At 45.2% G+C, this 23,295-nt stretch overlaps 1 protein-coding gene across 1 annotated transcript in view; it reads left to right on the plus strand.

The window, feature by feature from the left end:
* apba1a (amyloid beta (A4) precursor protein-binding, family A, member 1a) overlaps positions 1–5,772 on the plus strand; it is a gene marked incomplete at both ends in the record, with an annotated part of 44,793 nt that extends 39,021 nt beyond the window's left edge. Inside the window, 3 exons of the mRNA XM_080467466.1 lie at positions 787–906; positions 1,029–1,169; positions 5,701–5,772. Coding sequence (XP_080323592.1) covers positions 787–906; positions 1,029–1,169; positions 5,701–5,772 — 333 coding nt within the window. The remainder of the gene's footprint in view (positions 1–786; positions 907–1,028; positions 1,170–5,700) is intronic.
* Between the last annotated feature and the right edge of the window lie 17,523 nt (positions 5,773–23,295).

Below are 23,295 nucleotides of genomic sequence, written 5' to 3' on the forward strand. Positions count from 1 at the left end.
GTCTCTGTCATACTGTTGTCTCTGTCATGCTGTTGTCTCTGTCGTGCCGTTGTGTCTGTCATGCTGTCGTCTCTGTCATACTGTCGTCTCTGTCATACTGTTGTCTCTGTTGTGCCATTGTCTCTGTCATACTGTTGTCTCTGTCGTGCCGTTGTCTCTGTCATGCTGTCGTCTCTGTCATGCTGTCGTCTCTGTCATACTGTCGTCTCTGTCATACTGTTGTCTCTGTCATACTGTTGTCTCTGTTGTGCCATTGTCTCTGTCATACTGTTGTCTCTGCCGTGCCGTTGTCTCTGTCATGCCGTTGTCTCTGTCGTCTCCATCGTGCCGTCGTCTCTGTCATCTCTGTTGTCTCTGTTGTCTCTGTTGTTCCATCGTCTCTGTTGTCTCAGTCGTGCCGTCGTCTCTGTTGTTCCGTCGTCTCTGTTGTTCGATCATCTCTGTCATCACCATCGTCTCCATCGTGCCGTCGTCTCTGTCATCTCTGTTGTCTCTGTTGTTCCATCGTCTCTGTTGTCTCAGTCGTGCCGTCGTCTCTGTTGTTCCGTCGTCTCTGTTGTTCGATCATCTCTGTCATCACCATCGTCTCCATCATGCCGTCGTCTCTGTCATCCACATCGTGCTGTTGTCTCTGTCGTGCTGTCATCTGTCATTTCCGTTGCATCCGTTGTGCCGTCATCTATATTGTCTCCATTGTGCTGTCATCTCCATCATGCCGTTGTCTCAGTTGTCTCCACTGCCAGTGAGAAGAAGTCCAGCTGAGGACTGGGTCTCTCTTCTCCTCAGGGTCTGAAGAACCAGGCTGGGATCAAGCTGAACATCGTCAGATGTCCCCCGGTGACCACCGTCCTCATCAGGAGGCCTGACCTGCGCTACCAGCTGGGCTTCAGTGTGCAGAATGGCATTGTGGGTAGTACCGTGGTTCTGACCAGACTCATACCAGAGAGTCTTCCATCGTGCTGACGTTTAGTGGAAGTGACAGTCGCTAAGATTATCACGGTTTACGATACCTCATGTGTTCCCACCAGATCTGCAGCCTGATGCGGGGGGGCATCGCCGAGAGAGGTGGAGTCAGGGTGGGCCACCGCATCATTGAGATCAACAGCCAGAGCGTGGTGGCCACGCCCCACGAGAAGATCGTCCACATCCTGTCCAGTGCGGTGGGAGAGGTGAGAGCAGATCACCTGCTGGTGAACCCTGACTGGTCTGCAGGGGGTAGCGTGACCTTCACCTCAGAGTCATCAGTTATTAACAGAGTTATTTACAGTTAACACTTACTACCAGTTATTACTGAGTTATTTACAGATATTAACACTTATTAACAGTTAGTACTGAGTTATTTACAGATATTAACACTTACTAACAGTTAGTACTGAGTTATTTACAGATATTAACACTTACTAACAGTTATTACTGAGTTATTTATAGTTATTAACACTTACTAACAGTTATTACTGAGTTATTTACAGATATTAACACTTACTAACAGTTATTACTGAGTTATTTCTAGTTATTAAGTTATTAACAGATGTATCAACCGTTAATAACATTAGTTATTAACATATTACCAGTTGTTTACAGTTAAGGTATTAAAAGAGTTATTAAGTGGAAACAACAGTGTCTTGAACAGACAACCGGCCTCGTCTCTAAAGGTGGCTTACACACTAAAGGTCCTGAAAGATGGCTACGCCACTTCCCACACAAAGTTTGTGAAATATAAAAATGAACTTAGCAAGAGAAAGTTCGTACCGGTACGACAACTTAGAACCTTGAGCAACACATTCAATGATATCAATGATCCAGAGCAGATAGAAGTGATTGATTATCAATGATCCAGAGCAGATAGAAGTGAGTGATTATCAATGATCCAGAGCAGATAGAGGTGATTGATTATCAATGATCCAGAGCAGATAGAGGTGATTGATTATCAATGATCCAGAGCAGATAGAGGTGAGTGATTATCAATTCTGACCAAGTGTGTCCCAGTCTAATTCCAGAGAAAACACAGAAGGTGACAGTCGTGAGTGAAGCTGCAGTTTGGATGATTTAGCAAAGGTTCCATGTAAAATAAAGAACATATAGATTTTATATTACTTCTTTTATTATCAGAGGGTTTAGTATATTTTAACATTATTCTGTAAATCTTGATAAAAGCTGCTCGTGATACAGCCATGTGCTCTGGACGCTCTGCAGCTGCAGACGACCTCCTCGTCACCCTCCTCCTCCACTCTCCTCCACCCTCCTCCTCCACCTCTAGTGACGAAGGATAAAACACAGTCCCTGTTCAAGTATTTAATTTATACATTTAATAAACAGATCAAACTTTATCGTCCCGCCATGTCTCCACCAAAATGTCTCCTTCCTCTACAACACTCTGACACATGGTGGAGTCACTACCATGATCTCACTCTCCTCCATGATGTCACTGTCCCCCATGATGTCACTCTCCTCCATGATGTCACTGTCCTCCTTGATGTCACTCTCCCCCATGATGTCACTCTCCTCCATGATGTCACTGTCCCCCATGATGTCACTTTCCCCCATGATGTCACTCTCCTCCATGATGTCACTCTCCCCCCTGATGTCACTCTCCTCCATGATGTCACTCTCCTCTCTCCATGATGTCACACTCCTCCATGATGTCACTCTCCTCTCTCCATGATGTCACACTCCTCCATGATGTCACTCTCCTCTCTCCATGATGTCACTGTCCCCCATGATGTAACTCTCCTCCTTGATGTCACTGTCCTCCTTGATGTCACTCTCCTCCATGATGTCACTCTCCTCTCCATGATGTCATGATCCTCCATGATGTCACACTCCTCCATGATGTCACTCTCCTCTCTCCATGATGTCACTCTCCTCCATGATGTCACTGTCCCCCATGATGTTACTCTCCTCCATGATGTCATGCTCCTCCATGATGTCACTCTCCTCCATGATGTCACTCTCCTCTCTCCATGATGTCACTCTCCTCCATGATGTGACTCTCCTCCATGATGTCTCTGTCCCCCATGATGTCACTCTCCTCCATGATGTGACTCTCCTCCATGATGTCACTCTCCTCTCCATGATGTCATGATCCTCCATGATGTCACTCTCCCCCATGATGTCACTCTCCTCCATGATGTGACTCTCCTCCATGATGTCACTCTCCTCCATGATGTCACTCTCCTCTATCCATGATGTCATTCTCCTCCATGATGTCACTCTCCTCTATCCATGATGTCACTCTCCTCCATGATGTCACTGTCCCCCATGATGTTACTCTCCTCCATGATGTCATGCTCCTCCATGATGTCACTCTCCTCCATGATGTCACTCTCCTCTCTCCATGATGTCATGATCCTCCATGATGTCACACTCCTCCATGATGTCACTCTCCTCTCTCCATGATGTCACTCTCCTCCATGATGTGACTCTCCTCCATGATGTCACTGTCCCCCATGATGTCACTCTCCTCCATGATGTCACTGTTCCCCATGATGTGACTCTCCTCCATGATGTCACTCTCCTCCATGATGTCACTCTCCTCCATGATGTCACTGTCCCCCATGATGTCACTCTCCTCTGGCCGCCACGATGTCACTTTCCCCCATGATGTCACTCCCGCATGATGTCACTCTCCTGCATGATGTCACTCTCACCCATGATGTCACTCTTCTCTCTCAATTATGTCACTCTTCCCATGATGTCACTCTCCTCTGGCCACCAAGATGTCACTGTCCCCATGATGTCACTCTCCTCCATGATGTCACTCCCTCATGATGCCACTCTCCTCCATGATGTCACTTTCCACCATGATGTCACTCTTCTCCGTGATGTCACTCTCCTGCATGATGTCACTCTCCCCCATGATGTCACTCTTCTCTCTCGATTATGTCACTCTCCTCATGATGTCACTCTCATCTCTCCATGATGTCACTCTCCTCTCTCCATGATGTTGCTCTCCTCTATGTCACTCTTCTTCATGATGTCACTCTAATCTCTCCATGATATCACTCTCCCCATAATGTCACTCTTCTCCATGATATCACTCTCCCCATGATGTCACTCTCCTCCATGATGTCACTCTCCTCCATGATGTCACTCTCCTCTGACCTCCACCTTCAGATCAGACTCTTCTCCTCCACCTCTACAGTCTCTGATCTCTCTCAGACTCTCTCACTATTCCCAGCAGTGACGACGAGCTGCTGATCACTTCTTTTTTCTTTTATTAACTGATTCCACTACTGTGACTCCAGATAATATCATCTCCTGACCTCCATCATCTCTTGACCTCCATCATCTCCTGATCTCCACCATCTCCTGACCTTCACCATCTCCTGACCTCCATCATCTCCTGACCTCCATCATCTCTTGACCTCCATCATCTCCTGATCTCCACCATCTCCTGACCTCCACCATCTCCTGACCTCCACCATCTCCTGACCTCCATCATCTCCTGACCTCCACCATCTCCTGACCACCACCATCTCCTGACCTCCATCATCTCCTTACCTCCACCATCTCCTGACCTCCATCCTCTCCTGACCTCCACCATCTCCTGACCTCCATCATCTCCTGACCTCCATCATCTCCTGACCTCCACCTTCTCCTGACCTCCACCATCTCCTGACCTCCATCCTCTCCTGACCTCCACCTTCTCCTGACCTCCACCATCTCCTGACCACCATCATCTCCTGACCTCCACCATCTCCTGACCTCCACCATCTCCTGACCTCCATCCTCTCCTGACCTCCACCATCTCCTGACCTCCATCATCTCTGACCTCCATCTTCTCCTGACCTCCACCATCTCCTGACCTCCACCTTCTCCTGACCTCCACCATCTCCTGACCTCCACCATCTCCTGACCTCCATCATTTCCTGACCTGCACCATCTCCTGACCTCCATCATCTCTGACCTCCACCTTCTCCTGACCTCCATCATCTCCTGACCTCCATCCTCTCCTGACCTCCATCCTCTCCTGACCTCCTTCGTCTCCTGACCACCACCATCTCCTGACCTCCACCATCTCCTGACCTCCACCATCTCCTGACCTCCATCCTCTCCTGACCTCCATCATCTCCTGACCTCCACCATCTCCTGACCTCCACCATCTCCTGACCTCCATCATCTCCTGACCTCCACCATCTCCTGACCTCCACCATCTCCTGACCTCCACCTCCTCATGACTGTTTCTCTCTCAGTAAAATTGCTTTGCTTCGTCTTTTCTTCCAGGATTTAACATCAAATGCTGGAGATCATCAGGCTGATTGAGATGTAAAATATGGAGGAGGCCCTTTGCATTGACCTTTTATGGTAGAAAGTGGGCGTGTTGGGGGCGGGGCCTGAACTGTCACCCTTCCAGGTGGACTAGATCTAGAAAAGGAAAGTGCATGCAGATGTGCGTACGCACCGTTTTATAGATCCAAATCTATTTGGACGCACACCATTTTCAGCTTTTGGGCGCACAAACATTTTAAGTAGGAATCCTACGCAAGGTTTTATAGATGAGGCCCCAGGTGTTGTCACATGAAGTGGAAACGGGGCTTAAGCTCTGCAGAGATGAAGATTTAAGTTAATCATGATGACTAAAGATAAATAAATTAAGAGTTATTTCGAAGCAGAATCCGACCGCTTGTCCCACAGGCATGAAGAGGAATGTGCTTTGAAGTTTTCTGACGTTCATGCAGCTGCTGTTTGTTTCTGTCACAGATTCACATGAAGACGATGCCTGCAGCCATGTACCGGCTGCTGACAGCCCAGGAGCAGCCCGTTTACATCTAACAACCCCCCCTCCCCCCGACCCGCCCCCCGGCCAGGAGCAGCCGTTTACATCTAACACCACCCCACTCCAGCCAGGAGCCCCCACCCACCCCACCCAGGAGCAGCTGGTGTGCTGCTGTCGGCAGTCTAGTAGCCACTGTCAGCAGTCTAGTAGCCTCCAACAATCCTTAACCCGTCCTACTTCACCGCTGATGCTTCCAGACTCACGTGGTGAAATGTATCGTTCAGTTGACACAAACTGGGTTCTGCATCCTGCAGCTCTGCAGTTAGGAAAGTTCTTTCTAAGAGCCTCTGAGGTCGCAGCTGAAATGACCAACAACTCATGGTTACAGACCTTTGACCTTTCACCCTAAAACTCTTTTAGTCCACATGTCAAAACTGGCTTTCACTGCCAGCGCTGCAGCTTCATGAGCAGGTTTGGTAAAATAGGAGACGTTGATCACTAAAAAGCTCTGAAAGAAGTGCTAAACAGCAAAAATGGCTCAAATATTTCAAACTAGATGCAAATAGCTAAAACCACAAAAACTGTCCGAACAGCATAAACTTCCAAAATGGCACATCAATGGTTGAAAACTGCTAAACAGCTAAAATCACTAAAATAGCTTAAAAGAGGTGTAACTGCTTAAAAACAATAAGAAAGAACTGCTGGAATATCTCCAACAGGTGAGATGTGCTGGAACAGTGAAAATAGTTGAAATGGATTAAACCTCAAAAACCACTATAAACTTCAAACGGCTAAAATAGATTGAAAAAGCTTCAAATGGCGTAAACTGTTGCTGAATATTGTAAAACAGTTGAACAGTTACCATGGTGATAAACTCCACACGTCGTTCTGAGTTTTAAACATTAGCCCCAGTTTGGGTAAACACATGAAAATGACACGATCAAAGTTCAAGGTTTGTTCTCCTCATTCTAAAGGTTTAAAATGTTTTGTAGCTCCAGATGAATTTTCTTTTGAAGAAAAGTGTTAAAAACAGCTTCCAGTCATAAAGCTCATAAAGGAGTTTCTAATTTGAAGTATTAAGGTATTTCTTGAGAAGGTAACTTCCACACCCTGACTGTACTTTGTTCCTGCTGCTGCTCCAGCAGGACGGTGCCTGTGTCTCCTTCTGTTCCTCCGCTGAATCACCTGAAAGGCTTATTATTCTTAAGAATGTGGATTTACCAGCTCAAGGTATTGGTACTTTATTTTGTAGTTTTCTCACAGTGTCTTGTTTCAGTCTGTGTGAAGCTCAGAGTGTGAAAATGAGCCCTCGTTTTCCTAATTGCTTCCTCATCGCTTCATCATCGCTTCCTCATTGCTTCCAGTACTGCAGTATAGCTCCAGTACTGCAGTATAGCTCCCAATACAGTTCCCAATACAGCAGTATAGCTCCAGTACTGCAGTATAGCTCCAAATACAGCTCCCAATACAGCAGTATAGCTCCAGTACTGCAGTATAGCTCCAGTACTATAGTATAGCTCCAGTACCACAGGCAGAAGACAGAGTGGACCCTGCCTGGTGTACTACAGTATACAACCAATACTGCAGTATAGCTCCAGTACTGCAGTATAGCTCCCTGGTTGGTGTTCTGGATGTACTGGACCTTCGGTCTGTTGACGCTCAGAATGTTATAGATTACGAGCGTCCTGCCGATGCTGCTACAAAACGTTTAGTACACACGTTTCAGGTAACTATTCATTGTTTGATCATACTCAGAAGTAGTTCCAGTTGTTCGTGTTTCAGTTTTAGAACTTGAGATACACTGAAACTCCGAAACCTCATTGAGTGTTGGCGATACAACTGACTGGGTCAACACCCCATCGCCCTCATTGTTAGCAGGAGTAGCCCCCACCTGCCCCCACCATCCTTCCACCTGCACCCACCAGTCCTCCATCACCCCAACGGGTCAGACAGAACGGAGAAGGATGGGACGGAAAGGAGCGGGACAGGACGGAACGGGGCAGGACAGAATGGGGCGGGATGGGATGTAACAGGATGGAACGGAGCTGGACGGGCCGTGATGGAATGGGCCGTGATGGACTGGGGCGGGAAGGGATGTAACAGGACTGAACGGAGTGGAACGGGAGGTGACGGAACGGAGCGGGATGGCATGGAATGGGGCGGGACGGGATGGAACGGAGCTGGACGGGCCGTGATGGAATGGGGCGGGATGGAATGGGATGCGACTGAATGGGCCGTGATGGAATGGGGCGGGATGGAATGGCGTGGGATGGGACAGGGTGGGACAGAACGGGGTTGGGATCGAACAGAATGGGACGGGGCAGGGTGGGAGGGACAGGATGGGTTATCCACTGACAAAAGTTGTGGATGGTACGGAAAAGACCGCGTCTGCCGGCTGCATTTTCCATCCCCGATCTGTTGAGGTAGCGAGCACTGAGGAAGGGTCTCAGAAGGCGGAGCTACAATGAAGGTGTCTGACGACTGGTCAGTGATGCTTGTCACTCTGGACCTGCTCACAATATTTCAATATTTCATCGCTGTGTAAACCCTCCTGTTGTTGTTTACATTTGCCGCTTTGTGCTCACTGGTTGTTTAGTGAAGTGGTTTATTGAAATGTGGCGCTTCACTGCCCCCTGGTGTTCAGACGAGGTGCAGACGCTCCTCTCAGTAACAGGAGGCGGAGCTTCAGCAGGAGCTGGACACTGCTGTTTATGAGAAAGTTTTCAATGTGTCAGAGAACAAGGCTCAAGGCTTTTACTCGGACACTAATGACAGCCAGTGTTCAGGGGGGCAGTGTTCAGGGGGGCAGTGTTCGGGGGCAGTGTTCAGGGGGCAGTGTCTGGGGGCAGTGTTAAGGGGGCAGTGTTCAGGGGGCAGTGTCTGGGGGCAGTGTTAAGGGGGCAGTGTTCAGGGGGCAGTGTCTGGGGGTAGTGTTCAGGGGGCAGTGTCTGGGGGCAGTTTTCAGGGGGCAGTATTCAGGGGGGCAGTGTTCAGGGGGCAGTGTTGCAGCTTGAGCCTCAGCAGCTTTTACTCTCCTGTCAGTGTTTGTAGCTGCTGCTTTAGATTTCTCACATGAGTGTGAGGTAGTTGTTGGTAGCACACCAGGACAAACGGCAGCATGCGCTTCCTTTTCCCCAACAGTAATTATATGCTAAAGTGACTCAATACATCACCTTGTGGTTCAAACTGATATTACAAGACTGGAGGAGCTGCAGGGCCTGATGCACATAGTAGAGACGACCTCTTTGTTTCCACATCTTTTCATGAACTCTTCATTTTATATTTGAATGCTTTAACATATATTGAACCTTTTGAGTTCTTACACCTGACAAAGGTCTCCATGGAAGTAGTAAACATCTTTCTGCTTGATTTTCTATATCCTGTTAGCTGCATTTTGTAGGCGTTACGAACAGGACTCCTTTATTTTTCTAAACTCTACTGTACGAAGAACCAATGTTTCTGCAGACGTGTTTGTCACACAAACTCATCTTGGCCTTACTTCTACTGATAGCACTCCCCTTACTGAACTTTCTGTGGAAAACAAACCACAAACGATTCTAGACTTAAAGCCCCTGCATCGTCCCATAAGAAGCCATAAGAACAAGAAGAAATTTCAGCAGTGGCGTCAGACTGTTCATACTCTGAGTAAAAGCTGTCTAACTTGCATCCCCTGCCAAGTCATAGCAGGCCACGCCCCCTCACAGCAGTCACACATCTTTGAAGCGGCGTTTTAACTTTTCAACTACTCAGCTTATTACTCAATTCCAAAGTTTTCAGAAATACAGTTCTCTAAACTGTTTCAGTAATAAAAGAGAAAGTTTGTGTCTGGGTTGCCAGGTTGGTTGGTTTTAACCACTGGAGCTGACAGCTCTTAGTGATGCGTTCAGGTGCATCATGTAAAGCCGCCCTCCGATGTGTTAACGAGCTGCGGGACTCACACAGGAGCGAGGTTACACGCTAAACATGTTTAAGATATGACTGATAAGTGCTGAAAAGTGCAGCACAAAGTGCAGAAGTTTAGGCAGTGTGGCACTGGATGGTTGGAACAGCCCAACCAAATTTGTTCAGCCAGAGAACTGGCCAAGGAAAATGAGGTCATTTTGTTCAGTAGGACTTCGCAGAGCCCAACTTTCTTCTTGTTCTTATGAAGAGTGAATCGGACGTTACCATCAACTTCTCTGGAATTATGTGAATACACACTTTTTCCTCTAGTGATGTGTGTGATGTGTGATTAAAAACAAGTAACCAATCAGCAAACTTTCAAAAAAACTGCTGGATATATAAGAATAAACATAAGTGAACTATATAGAAAACTATATAAAGGAATCTACTACTGTTTTAGTGTGTTTGGGGGTCAAAGTTCACACTGTAGAAAGAATGTTCTCACTGTCTGTGTGTGTGTGTGTGTGTGTGTGTGTGTGTGTGTGTGTGTGTGTGTGTGTGTGTGTGTGTGTGTGTGTGTGTGTGTGTGTGTGTGTGTGTGTGTGTGTGTGTGCACGCTGCTCACTGGTGGGTCAGGGCTGGAGGCTCCAGCAGCTTGGTGTTCAGGCTGGAAACGGTCATTAACAAATGATGCACTCATTCTGAATGTACCTGAAACCGCTCAGTGTCGGAAATGGAAGGAAAGAAATCCATTCCTGTAAAGCAACGTTTATTTATTTGCGAGCTTTTTATTGTTTTTTGTGTGACGTTCTTGCTGTTAAAGCTACATTTCTGTACCAGGACCAGAATGTTTGTAACTGTAATTACAACAATAAATTCCAATGGGAAGGACTGGTGGGTATTTATTAAGTGACACAGGACATCTTGCCTGCCCCCTAGTGGCACAAGGTTTCATTCTAACTGAAACATTTGATTTCAGCATAACATTGAATGTTTTCGTTTTCTTTTTGACATTAAATTGAAAAGGTATGTGCAGTGCCATTAGAAGTATTCAGCATCTTCATTATCTTCATTTTTGAAATTACAAAATTATTTCAACTAATAAATGAAAACAATTAGGGATGCACCAGATTGGAATTGTGTTGATATCAGATATGCTGATGTTTTTTAAACAAAATATGTCCAAAGACGCACGTCAAAATCGAATCTGCCAATTTTTGGCTTCCCATTCATTGTCTATGTGAAACGCAGCGCGGGGTTTGCGGGGTGCGGTGTGTTTCCAGCTGCATTGCCCCGATGCTCATTTGCATATCGCTGATTCCAACCTGCATGAGACGCAGGGAGCAGAGCTCCGGCACATCGCCATACCTTCCTGAAAGCTCTCCGCTGGCGGCAGTGGAACCAGAACCAGGACAAGGAGCAGGACCAGGACCAGGACCAGGACCGATTCAACACCTGCAGCTTGGTTCCCTCCTCATGTGTTTTCAGGCACTATTTCCTCTGAAGGTTTCAGGGATAAAGACAAAAGTTTGTGATGGAGCCACCATGTTGGTTTGGATTGAACTGCACCAGACCTGAGATGACGTGACCTGCCAACGTCTGCCTCCACCTGGTGGATGGTCGAGGTCATTACACCCACTCCAGACTACACACGCCCGCACACACACACACACACACACACACACACACACACACACACACACACACACACACACACACACACACACACACACACACACACACACACACACACACACACACACTCTCTGTACATAGTGTTTCTGTTTAATAGATGAGATCTCCGTGTTAGATGTCGTTTGCTATTTGAATGTGTTGATTTATGAGATGATTTCAGAATTATTTATGAATTAATATATTTTATTAATAAACGCCTGTTAGCTGAATTGAACGATTCTTGGTGATTATTGTGTATTTATTGTTGACAATTCACTGGTTTGTAACAGTCTGTGCTCGGATCTCACACCTTCCCTTTTATTTAAGATTGTTATATTTTATGCAGAAATATTAACTAACTTAAATAAACTTTTTACAAACGAGACTGATATTTAGGTATTAGCTATTTCCAGTTTATCTGGTGGTGCCCCGATTTATTATGAATAGATAAATAACAAATGTCTGCAAATTAATGTTTTATTTATTAATTCAATTCAATTCAATTCAATTTTATTTGTAAAGCACTAAATCCCATCAACAAACATCTCAGAACCCCTCCTGTCAGGATCTGGTGGCTCCAGTAATGTTGTTACACAGAGAGAAAGAAAGAAAGACAGAAACTCCAAATGTAGAGTTCCTCCCTTTAACGGGAGAGAGGAAATCCCCTCAGCAGTCTAGGCCTAGAGCAGCTCAACTTAGTGCTCCTATTTTATTCCTAATGAGAAGCTCTATCAAAGAGGAAGCTTTTTAGTCTCCTCTTAAATAAACTAATGGTGTGGGCCCTTCGGACCGAGGCTGCTAGTTGATTCCAGAGTAAAGGAGCCATATGGCTGAAACTCCTGCCTCCTCTTTTACTTTGAAGGACTTTAGGGATTACCAACAGTCCTGCATCCTCAGAGCCAAGGGCTCGTGGAGGGTGAGACCCTTCTAGAAGTTTCTCCATATAGGACGGAGCCTGGTGATGAAGAGTTTTAGATGTGATCAGAAGGATGTTGAATTCTATTCTAGATTTGATGTGAAGCCAGTGTAAGGATGCTAAGACTGGGGAGATGTGCTCTCTTCTTCCAGTTCTGGTTAGTAAACCTGCAGCAGCGTTCTGCTCTAGCTGGAAGATCCTAACAGAGGAGTTTGGACATCCTGACATTAGGGAGTTACAATCATCTCATCTTGAAGTCACAAAGGCAGGAAGCATTTGTTCTGCATCTTTGAAGGACAAGAAGTTTCTCATTTTTGCAACATTCCTTAGATGGAAGAAGGCTGTCCTGGAGACATGTTTAACATGGGACATAAAGGACAGATCCTGATCAAAAATAACACCCAGGTTCCTAATATCACTGTTAGAGGTTAAGGTAATATTATCTAAGGTAATCAGACTATCTGAAAAGTAATCCCTGAGCTTTTTAGGACCTAGGATTAGAACCTCAGTCTCATTAAGAAATTATTTTTGATAATTTATTCATTTTTAAGTAATTACTCAATTACTTTAAGAGTTGTTAATGAGTAAATGACCGTTTAATCCATTCAATCCATTAATAATTGAAATTTTTCATAAATTACTTCCAGTGATTTATTACTCTCAGTAATCTATTACTTATGGTAATTTAATGCTAATAACCAACCATAAATCCCACTATTGTTGTTGTTTGAGGGCGAGCTTCAGCCAGGGAATAGAGAGCATTTCCCACGGCTCCAGCTCATCTATGTCCCAAGTTAATATTATATGAGCTAAACACAGCGACAACAACAATAAATGTTTTTCCTACCAGTGGAAGGTAATCCCACGCGGTATCGTTGCTGAAGTCCTGACAAATGCCCCTCCCAAGAGGGCGGACTCACTGACGTAGGTTCCCGCTGGTCGGTGAGGCGTCTAGTGCATAGACCTAAACACTAGACTCCGCACAGCCTGTGTCGGCCCGCCGCTCCGACACGTCACAGCGGCCGCCATCTTGTGAGGGGCAAGTCTGACCCGTCACCCTAAACAAGTCTGTGACAGCGACGTGTTTTCTGAAGAAAACCACGCAGATATACATTTACATGACTGTGAAGAATCATCGCTTTCATTTTTAATTTATTAAATTAAAAACTATTTCATTTATTTATTCATTTATCCAATGTAGCATACTAATAGAAAGTATTGAGAGGAAATGGAAGCAGTTTGCAGATGGACATTGGGACGCTGTCCTCTCCTTTTAGAGCAGCAACATGATGGAGCCCATGACAAAAATATGTAAAGTCTTTATTTACACACAATATGACATTTATATACAATGAACATGTACATTAGGGCACAAGTTATAACATTTTTTGTGGAACAAATGTAGATTTTTTTATTTACATATTTACACACAATAACATATCTACCTATACTACATTTATTTATCGTTACATATTTACCTTTAATATTACATAAAAAAATGATTGTTACATATTTTTCTCATTACATATTTATGCTATACATTTATCTATTACATATTATATGACATTATTCTTACATATTAACCTCACATTATATAGTTGTTGTTACATATTTACCTATTATATTAGTGATTTATTCATTATATTTACATATTTGTTGTTCCATATATTTACATATTTATAGATTGATAACAGTAACCACAAACTAATTGTGAGGTTGCTTCATTTCACAAATTCAGAAGCCTTGGAAAAGGACTGTGTTGCACAGCCTCTTCCGTGAATTGCCAATTTGGAGTTTTAGTGTTCTCATTTTTGCAATGTGATGGAATCTTAGTTTGTGGAAAACTGAAACTACCACTGACATGAGCCCAAAGTGATGGTTTCCAATGTCATACTGTGTCCTCGATGTGCCCCTTGAGAAAAAATATGTCCTGTGATCCAATGTCTGCATGGACCAACCGGTTGAGAGAGGACACGCTCATGTTCTGCCCTGGTTCTGAGTGGCGAATGAAACGCTCTGCTGAATTGACAATCTTCACTGTCCACTGGGAGGGCGACCTCCCACTGCTTCCTCGCCGTTTGGTTGGTGGGAAACCTTCAAATGCGCAAAAAGTTAGTCAGTAGCCGTCATATAAGACCACAGTTCAGTTAAAAGCAACCCATTTCTTTTGAAATGTAATATTCTACACATTGCAACTAAAATAGCCTCCGTCACATGAACCCAATAGACCTTGATATTGTTGTTGTTGTTTGAGGGCGAGCTTCAGCCAGGGACTAGAGAGCATTTCCCACGGCTCCAGCTCATCTATATCCCAAGTTAATATTATATGAGCTAAACACAGCGACAACAACAATAAATATGTTTTTCCTACCTGTGGAAGGTAATCCCACGCTGTCCATTGTCCTGATTTTGTCTATTAGCACAACCAAACGCAGTACAGTGATGCGGCATCGTTGCTGACGTCCTGACAAATGACACTCAAAAGATGGCGGCCGCACTGACGTATGTTCCTGCCAGTCGGTGAGGCATCTAGTGTATATGTCTATGGTCTCGTGTATATTTCTATGCCATCAACGGCCATAGCAGGAGGAAGAATTAGAACGTGACACCATCAACGGCCCCAGCAGGAGGAAGAATTAGACCGTGACACCATCAACGGCCCCAGCAGGAGGAAGAATTAGAACGTGACACCATCAACGGCCCCAGCAGGAGGAAGAATTAGAATGTGACACCATCAACGGCCCCAGCAGGAGGAAGAATTAGACCGTGACACCATCAATGGCCCCAGCAGGAGGAAGAATTAGAATGTGACACCATCAACGGCCCCAGCAGGAGGAAGAATTAGACCGTGACACCATCAACGGCCCCAGCAGGAGGAAGAATTCGAATGCGACACCATCAACGGCCCCAGCAGGGGGAAGAATTAGAACGTGACACCATCAACGGCCCCAGCAGGGGGAAGAATTAGAACGTGACACCATCAACGGCCCCAGCAGGAGGAAGAATTAGAACGTGACACCATCAACGGCCCCAGCAGGGGGAAGAATTAGAACGTGACACCATCAACGGCCCCAGCAGGAGGAAGAATTAGAACGTGACACCATCAACGGCCCCAGCAGGGGGAAGAATTAGAACGTGACACCATCAACGGCCCCAGCAGGGAGAGGCTGCCAGTGGGGAATCCAAATGCTCCCTTGTGACCGCCGCCATATTGTTCTGCCATTTTGTTCTGAATCACCACCACAGCGCCACTCTCGGTGGGAGGCCGTAGTACATGAAATATGGCCGCTTCCTGCAGGTCACCGCCATTTTCTTCCAAAGCACAATCACAGTGCCACTGTCGGTGGGAGGCAAGAGTACATGATCCGCAGTGCGACCTTGGCACTGACATACTTGTTAGCGTTATACTACTCTCAAAATTGAAACCCTGCCAGTGCGGTATCAAATAATGCTGGCGTAAGGGCGCCGTCATACTTGTTTGTGGCTGCTGACATGCTTGTTTACGGTCAGCGCCATACTTGTATGTGGTCGCCGCCATATTTAAAAGGCAGAATGACGTCAGTGGCTAAAGTTACGTCATGGCTTCATGGGTCATGTTCAGTTCTGGGAAGCACAAGTACACTGGAAGGTACATCCAGTAGATTTTATCTGAATAAAGCTCAGAGAGTATTTCTAAGGTCCAGAGCCAAGTGGATTGAGGAAGGAGAACAAACCATCATATTCCAAGTTCAGTTTATAAAAACAGCCTAGAAAGAAAAGATTCACTCTCATGATGAACGGGGAAGAATGCTTAGAACCAAAAAGTATCGTGAAGGAGATCCTGAATTTCTTTAGATACTGTATGATTCTTCTTATTCTAAACAAAATGCTGAATTACTTTAAATCATTTATTACTGTAAATGATGAAACGGTCAGCTGTAACCACAGTGAAGCTCAGGGTCAGAGGTCAGAGGTCAGCTGTAACCTCAGTGAAGCTCAGGGTCAGAGGTCAGCTGTAACCACAGTGAAGCTCAGGGTCAGAGGTCAGAGGTCATCTGTAAACACAGTGAAGCTCAGGGTCAGAGGTCAGCTGTAACCACAGTGAAGCTCAGGGTCAGAGGTCAGAGGTCAGCTGTAACCACAATGAAGCTCAGGGTCAGAGGTCAGAGGTCAGCTGTAACCCCAGTGAAGCTCAGGGTCAGAGGTCAGCTGTAACCCAAGTGAAGCTCAGGGTCAGAGGTCAGAGGTCATCTGTAAACACAGTGAAGCTCAGGGTCAGAGGTCAGAGGTCAGCTGTAACCACAGTGAAGCTCAGGGTCAGAGGTCAGAGGTCAGCTACTAAACTGATCTGCCTCCTTCATTCATCCAGTGACAATGTGGCTGCATGAAGCAAAACAAAGGACCAGAATGGAGAATAACTGTAGTTTCTTCAGCAGGAAGGAGGAAATGTCCATGACAAACCTTCAACAAATACCTATGACAACTTTAAAAGAATCAAACCATCATAAATCATGTCATAGTTCTTTATTATATATACAATCACAGGGTACTTTAATAGAGAAAACCCAACTAATCCACATGACCAAGCGTGAGCGACTGTGGAAAGGAAGAACTCCCTCTAACAGGAAGAGACCTGCAGAAAGCAGACTCAGAGGTGGAGGCTTCCTGCTGGCCGGGTGGGGTGAGAGGACAGAGGACAGAGGAGAGGACAGAGGACAGAGGAGAGGACAGACAGATAGATAAGAGAGAGATCCACTCTGTGAAGACTGATCAGGACAGGAGGCTTCAATCCACCTTCAGCTCCACTGTCAGACATCCAGCAGGGAGGTTGAGAGACAGACTACAGGAGAGAAAGGTAAATGTTAGTGACATGTAATAGTGACATGTAATAGTGACATGTAATAGTGACATGTAATGGTGACATGTAATAGTGACATGTAATAGTGACATGTAATGGTGACATGTAATAGTGACATGTAATAGTGACATGTAACAGTGACATGTAATAGTGACATGTAATAGTGACATGTAACGGTGACATGTAACAATGACATGTAATAGTGACATGTAATAGTGACATGTAATAATGACATGTAATAATGACATGTAATAGTGAAATGGAATAGTGACATGTAATAGTGACATGTAATAGTGATATGTAATAATGACATGTAATAGTGACATGTAATAGTGACATGTAATAGTGACATGTAATAGTGACATGTAATAATGACATGTAATAGTGACATGTATTAGTGACATGTAATAGTGACATGTAATAATGACATGTAAAAGTGACATGTAATAATGACATGTAATATTGACATGTAATAGTGACATGTAATAGTGACATGTAATAATGACATGTAATAGTGACATGTAATAGTGACATGTAATAGTGACATGTAATAGTGACATGTAATAATGACATGTAATAGTGACATGTAATAGTGACATGTAATAATGACATGTAATAGTGACATGGAATAGTGACATGTAATAGTGACATGTAATAATGACATGTAATAGTGACATGTAATAATGACATGTAATAGTGACATGTAATAGTGACATGTAATAATGACATGTAATAGTGACATGTAATAGTGACATGTAATAGAGGTGAATAAAAAGGAAAGAAGCTCAGTTTCGGTCCTCCAGCAGTCTGAACCTCTGGCAGGTTCACTAGAAAATGGTCTCAGGTGTCCTGAAGCAGCTCTCACTGGAAACTTTAATAGAAAAGTCTTCATCCTAACCTGAACATGAGAGGCTGTGTCAGACTCTTTAACTGAAATTGGATCTGGTTCCACATCAGAGGAACCAGAAAGCTGAAAGCTCTGCCTCCATTCTACTTTTAGAAAAGCTAGGAACCTCCAGTAAGCCAGCACTCTGAGAACCAAGAGTTCTTCTGGGGAGATCTGGGACCAGCAGGTCTTTAAGATCTTTTGATTAGTTGAAGACTTTTTAAGCAGTGACTTGGACCCCCTGATAATAGGGAGGTACAATAGTTACTCTGGAAGTAAATACATGGATTAGCTTCTCAGTGTCACTCTATCAATATATTCTTGATTTTAGAGACATTATTTAAATGTAAATGTAAAGATTCCAATAGATTAGATGGTGATGAGCGACAGCAGTGCAGCTTCACTCTACTATCAGGTGAACACAGGAAGATATAGGATTACTACTACTACACAGGATGTAGTAGGAAGATATAGGATTACTACTACATCACCAGATGTAGTAGGAAGATATAGGATTACTACTACATCACCGGATGTAGTAGGAAGATATAGGATTACTACTACATCACCGGAGGTAGTAGGAAGATATAGGATTACTACTACATCACCAGATGTAGTAGGAAGATATAGGATTACTACTACATCACCGTATGTAGTAGGAAGATATAGGATTACTACAACATCACCTGATGTAGTAGGAAGATATAGGATTACTACTACATCACCGGAGGTAGTAGGAAGATATAGGGTAACTACTACATCACCGGATGTAGTAGAAAGATATAGGATTACTACAACATCACCGGATGTAGTAGGAAGATATAGGATTACTACTACATCACCAGATGTAGTAGGAAGATATAGGATTACTACTACATCACCTGATGTAGTAGGAAGATATAGGATTACTACTACATCACCGGATGTAGTAGGAAGATATAGGATTACTATTACATCCGGTGATGTAGTAGGAAGATATAGGATTACTACTACATCACCGGATGTAGTAGGAAGATACAGGATTACTATTACATCCGGTGATGTAGTAGGAAGATATAGGATTACTACTACATCACCGGATGTAGTAGGAAGATACAGGATTACTATTACATCCGGTGATGTAGTAGGAAGATATAGGATTACCACAACATCACCGGATGTAGTAGGAAGATATAGGATTACTACTACATCACCGGATGTAGTAGGAAGATATATGATTACTATTACATCCGGTGATGTAGTAGGAAGATATAGGATTACTACTACATCACCGGATGTAGTAGGAAGATACAGGATTACTATTACATCCGGTGATGTAGTAGGAAGATATAGGATTACTACTACATCACCGGATGTAGTAGGAAGATATAGGATTACTACTACATCACCAGATGCAGTAGGAAGATATAGGATTACTACTACATCACCGGATGTAGTAGGAAGATATAGGATTACTACTACATCACCGGATGTAGTAGGAAGATATAGGATGACTACTACATCCGGTGATGTAGTAGGAAGATATAGGATTACTACTACATCCCCGGATGTAGTAGGAAGATATAGGATTACTACTGCATCACCGGATGTAGTAGGAAGATATAGGATTACTACTACATCACCGGATGTAGTAGGAAGATATAGGATTACTACTACATCACTGGATGTAGTAGGAAGATATAGGATTACTACTACATCACCGGAGGTAGTAGGAAGATATAGGATTACTACTACATCACCGGATGTAGTAGGAAGATATAGGATTACTACTACATCCCCGGAGGCCTTCAGACTCTCTTGTTCATCATGTCCGGTTGGTTCCCCTGTGAGAACATGTTAGAACGTTCTCCCTCTGGCTATGATGACCTCTGCCTCAGGCCTTGTAGGACCTTCATCAGGATGTTGATGAGGATCTGAAAGACCTTGACAAGGTGCAGGTAGAGAGGTTTACAAAGACACACAGTATTGAGTACTCTACTTCTATGATGTCCTCCATTGATCATCTTACTTCTGGGAGCAAAACATCAAAAGGTAATGGACGAGTCTCTGGTCCTCCTTCTGGATTCCTGTGACTTCCTCCATCTCCTTCAGCATCTCCAACATCTGCTGCAATTCAGAGGAATAAAAGTAAAGAAATCAAACTTATGTGAGGTAAAAACTCTCAAAGCTGATTGATGAGATGTTTTCTTACCTTCTGCTCACTGAAAGGAAACCTCCTCAGTTTGAGCTGCTGCTTCAGGGAAAGTGATGCTGACGACATCTTCCAGAGGTTTATTCTGTCTGAACAGACCCTCGACTCCATGACATCATCATGGAAGATCTGAAGACAAAGAGCAAAGAGAGAACATATATTAGATATGTTACATATATTACAGTAAAATAATTGTAATAATGGGACATATTGTAGCTGCTCATCCAGCTGCTCCTCCTTGAGCTGCTCCACCAGCTCCTCCTCCAGCTGCTCCTCCAGCTGGTCCTCCTCCAGCTGCTCCTCCAGCTGGTCCTCCTCCAGCTGCTCCTCCAGCAGCTGCTCCTCCAACTGCTCCTCCTGCAGCTTCTCCTCCTCCAGCTGCTCCTCCAGCTGCTCCTCCTCCAGCTGCTCCTCCTGCAGCTGCTCCTCCAGCTGCTCCTCCTGCAGCTTCTCCACCAGCTGCTTTTATTGTTACTGAACTTATCATCTTATAAAATATCATGAACAAATCAACTACCTTCTGAACCAGAGAGACAACAGGGTCTTCCTCCTCCTCCTCCTCCTCCTCCTCCTCCTCCTCCTCCCCCCCCTCCTCCCCCTCCTCACCCTCCCCCTCCTCCTCCTTCTTCTCGCCCGGTTCTGCCCAGTGTTGACAACTCCTCAGTAAGGAAAGCAGCTATTGGCTGTCTTCAAACTCGCCAGAAGTTGCTAAATGATGTCATCGCCTAATTTGCATCATTGTACATTGGCGTGTAATAGTGAGGCAGCTGTAGGAAAGAGGAATAAGATTGTGGAAGAGACAAAGTAAGGCCCCGTTTACACCACAACGAATTCAAGTGTATCAGCAAAACTTTCTTCACTTTAGGGGGTCCGTTTACACGGTACCAGTGTTCTGATGCACTGTATCCACAAAGTTTTTAATCCGGCTCCCAAGGTGGAAAGATTCTTTCATGGTCACTGATCCCTCCTGCAGAGACTGATGGAGGCTCCAGAGCCTGTTACTGCTCATCCCCCCCCCCCCCTCCTGCAGAGACTGATGGAGGCTACAGAGCCTGTTACTGCTCATCTCCCCCTCCCTCCTGCAGAGACTGATGGAGGCTACAGAGCCTGTTATTGCTCATCTCCCCCTCCCTCCTGCAGAGACTGATGGAGGCTATAGAGCCTGTTACTGCTCATCTCCCCCTCCCTCCTGCAGAGACTGATGGAGGCTACAGAGCCTGTTACTGCTCATCTCCCCCCCCCCTCCTGCTCATCCAGTTGTAAACAAACATGGCGGCCGTGTAGTGGTACGACCCGCAGTGGTACGACCCATAGTGGTACGTCCCGTAGTGGTACGACCCGTAGTGGTACGACCCGTAGTGGTACGACCCGTAGTGGTACGACCCGCGGTCCATATTCTAGTTTTATGGTCCAGATCAGTAGTTTAATAGTTGAGACTCTCCCTGATATCATCCGGTTCCTCATCAGTCCACTAGGATGTCAGGTTCTCTCCTTTTTCTTCACCTTTCTAGTGTTTTGTTCTCTGCACACGTCTGTGTAGTTTCATCACAAAATCAAGCAACAGCGCCCTCCAGTGGCCTGGCATTCTAACTACATGGTTGTCTCTGTGTCCGCTGCTGCAGTAGGAAACTCTCCTTTTATTTAGCAGATTAGGTGTTGTCACGTGAAACGTTGTTGTGTAAACACGGCCTAGGTTAAAAAAACACCCTGAATATGTTTACATCTGCAAATGAGCTTCTTGTGGACACTGAGTATTACGGATCTTAATTTGAGTATACTCAGGGGTCAATTTGATTTGGTACCCACCTTTTTCCTTTTTTGTCTTTTTATTTGATTCTTTCCTGAGATCTCAGAGGTTCTATTGTTGCTGATCTGTACATTTCTTGTGTTATTTCAAATGAAACGTTGACTAAAAAAAAGAAAGAACTGGAAAAACCAATACTAATTCAAACTAAGACTTAAATCTGTTGTCATGTGCTTCTTTTGGAGTGGAATCTACCAGTTATTAAACTGATAGACGTATTTACAACCAGCCTCCTCATCGAATCTAGATTTAGACAGCCTTACCTTAGAATCTTAAGAGTTCCTACTAGCAGGAAAAGCAGCGTAGGGCTACATAAGGAGGAGCCAAAAAGAAACAACCAGCTGAATTGTTCTAACAGTAGATTTGAGAAGAATTCAGGTGGTTGTCACATGTTGGCTGCTTGTTCCATCCTGGACTCTAACAAGACTCATCATGCAGCAGTATTGACTGTTGTTAACAGCTTTTATTTTCTTAACAACACACTCCGTTGCTCTGGTGGGGGAGGGCTGAGGGTGTGGTCTCAGGTTCTTGACAAGATCTTTTCTCTGTTGTCTTCTTTTTTCTTCTCCTCACCCTCTTCCTCCTTTCAGCTCTCTCTTCTTCTGCTCCTCCCTCTGCTCCTTCTCTTTCTGCTCCATCTCCTTCTCCTGCTACTTCTTTCTGCTCTATCTCCTCCTCCTTTCTACTCTCTCTTCTGCTGCTCCTTCCCCTCATTGCCCTCCTTTCTGCTATCTCTCTCTCCTCCTGCTCCTCCTCCTTTCTGCTCTCTCTTATCCCACTCCTCCCCCTCCTCTTCCTGCTCCTTCCCCTGTTCCTTCTCCTCCTTTCTGCTATCTCTTCTCCTGCTCCTCCTCTTACTGCTCTATCTCCTGCTTCTCCTCCATTCTGCTCTCTCTTGTCCTGGTCCTCCTGCCCCTCCTCCTCCTGCAGCAGTTTCTTCTCCAGCTGCTGCTCCTCCTCCAGCTCCTCCTCCGCCAGCTCCTCCTCCAGCTGCTCCTCCAGCTTCTCCTCCTCCAGCTTCTCCTCCTTCAGCTTCTCCTCCTTCAGCTGCTTTTTCTCCTGCTGCTCCTCCTCCTGCTCCCCCTCCAGATGCTCCTCCTCCTGCTCCTCCTCCAGCTGCCTCTCCTCCAGCTTCTCCTCCTTCAGCTGCTCCTCCAGCTGCTTCTCATGCAGCTGCTCTTCCTGGAGCTGCTCCACCAGCTCTTCCTCCAGCTGCTTCTCCTGTAGCTGCTCCTCCAGCTGCTCCTCCTGCAGCTTCTCCACCAGCTCCTCCTCCAGCTGCTCCTCCAGCTGCTCCTCCTGCAGCTCCTCCTCCAGCTGCTCCTCCAGCTGCTCCTCCTCCAGCTGCTTCTCCAGCTGCTTCTCCAGCTGCCCCTCCTCCAGCTGCTC

Source organism: Lipophrys pholis (assembly GCF_963383615.2).
Source record: "Lipophrys pholis genome assembly, chromosome: 7".
NCBI classification, from domain to species: Eukaryota; Metazoa; Chordata; class Actinopteri; order Blenniiformes; family Blenniidae; genus Lipophrys; species Lipophrys pholis.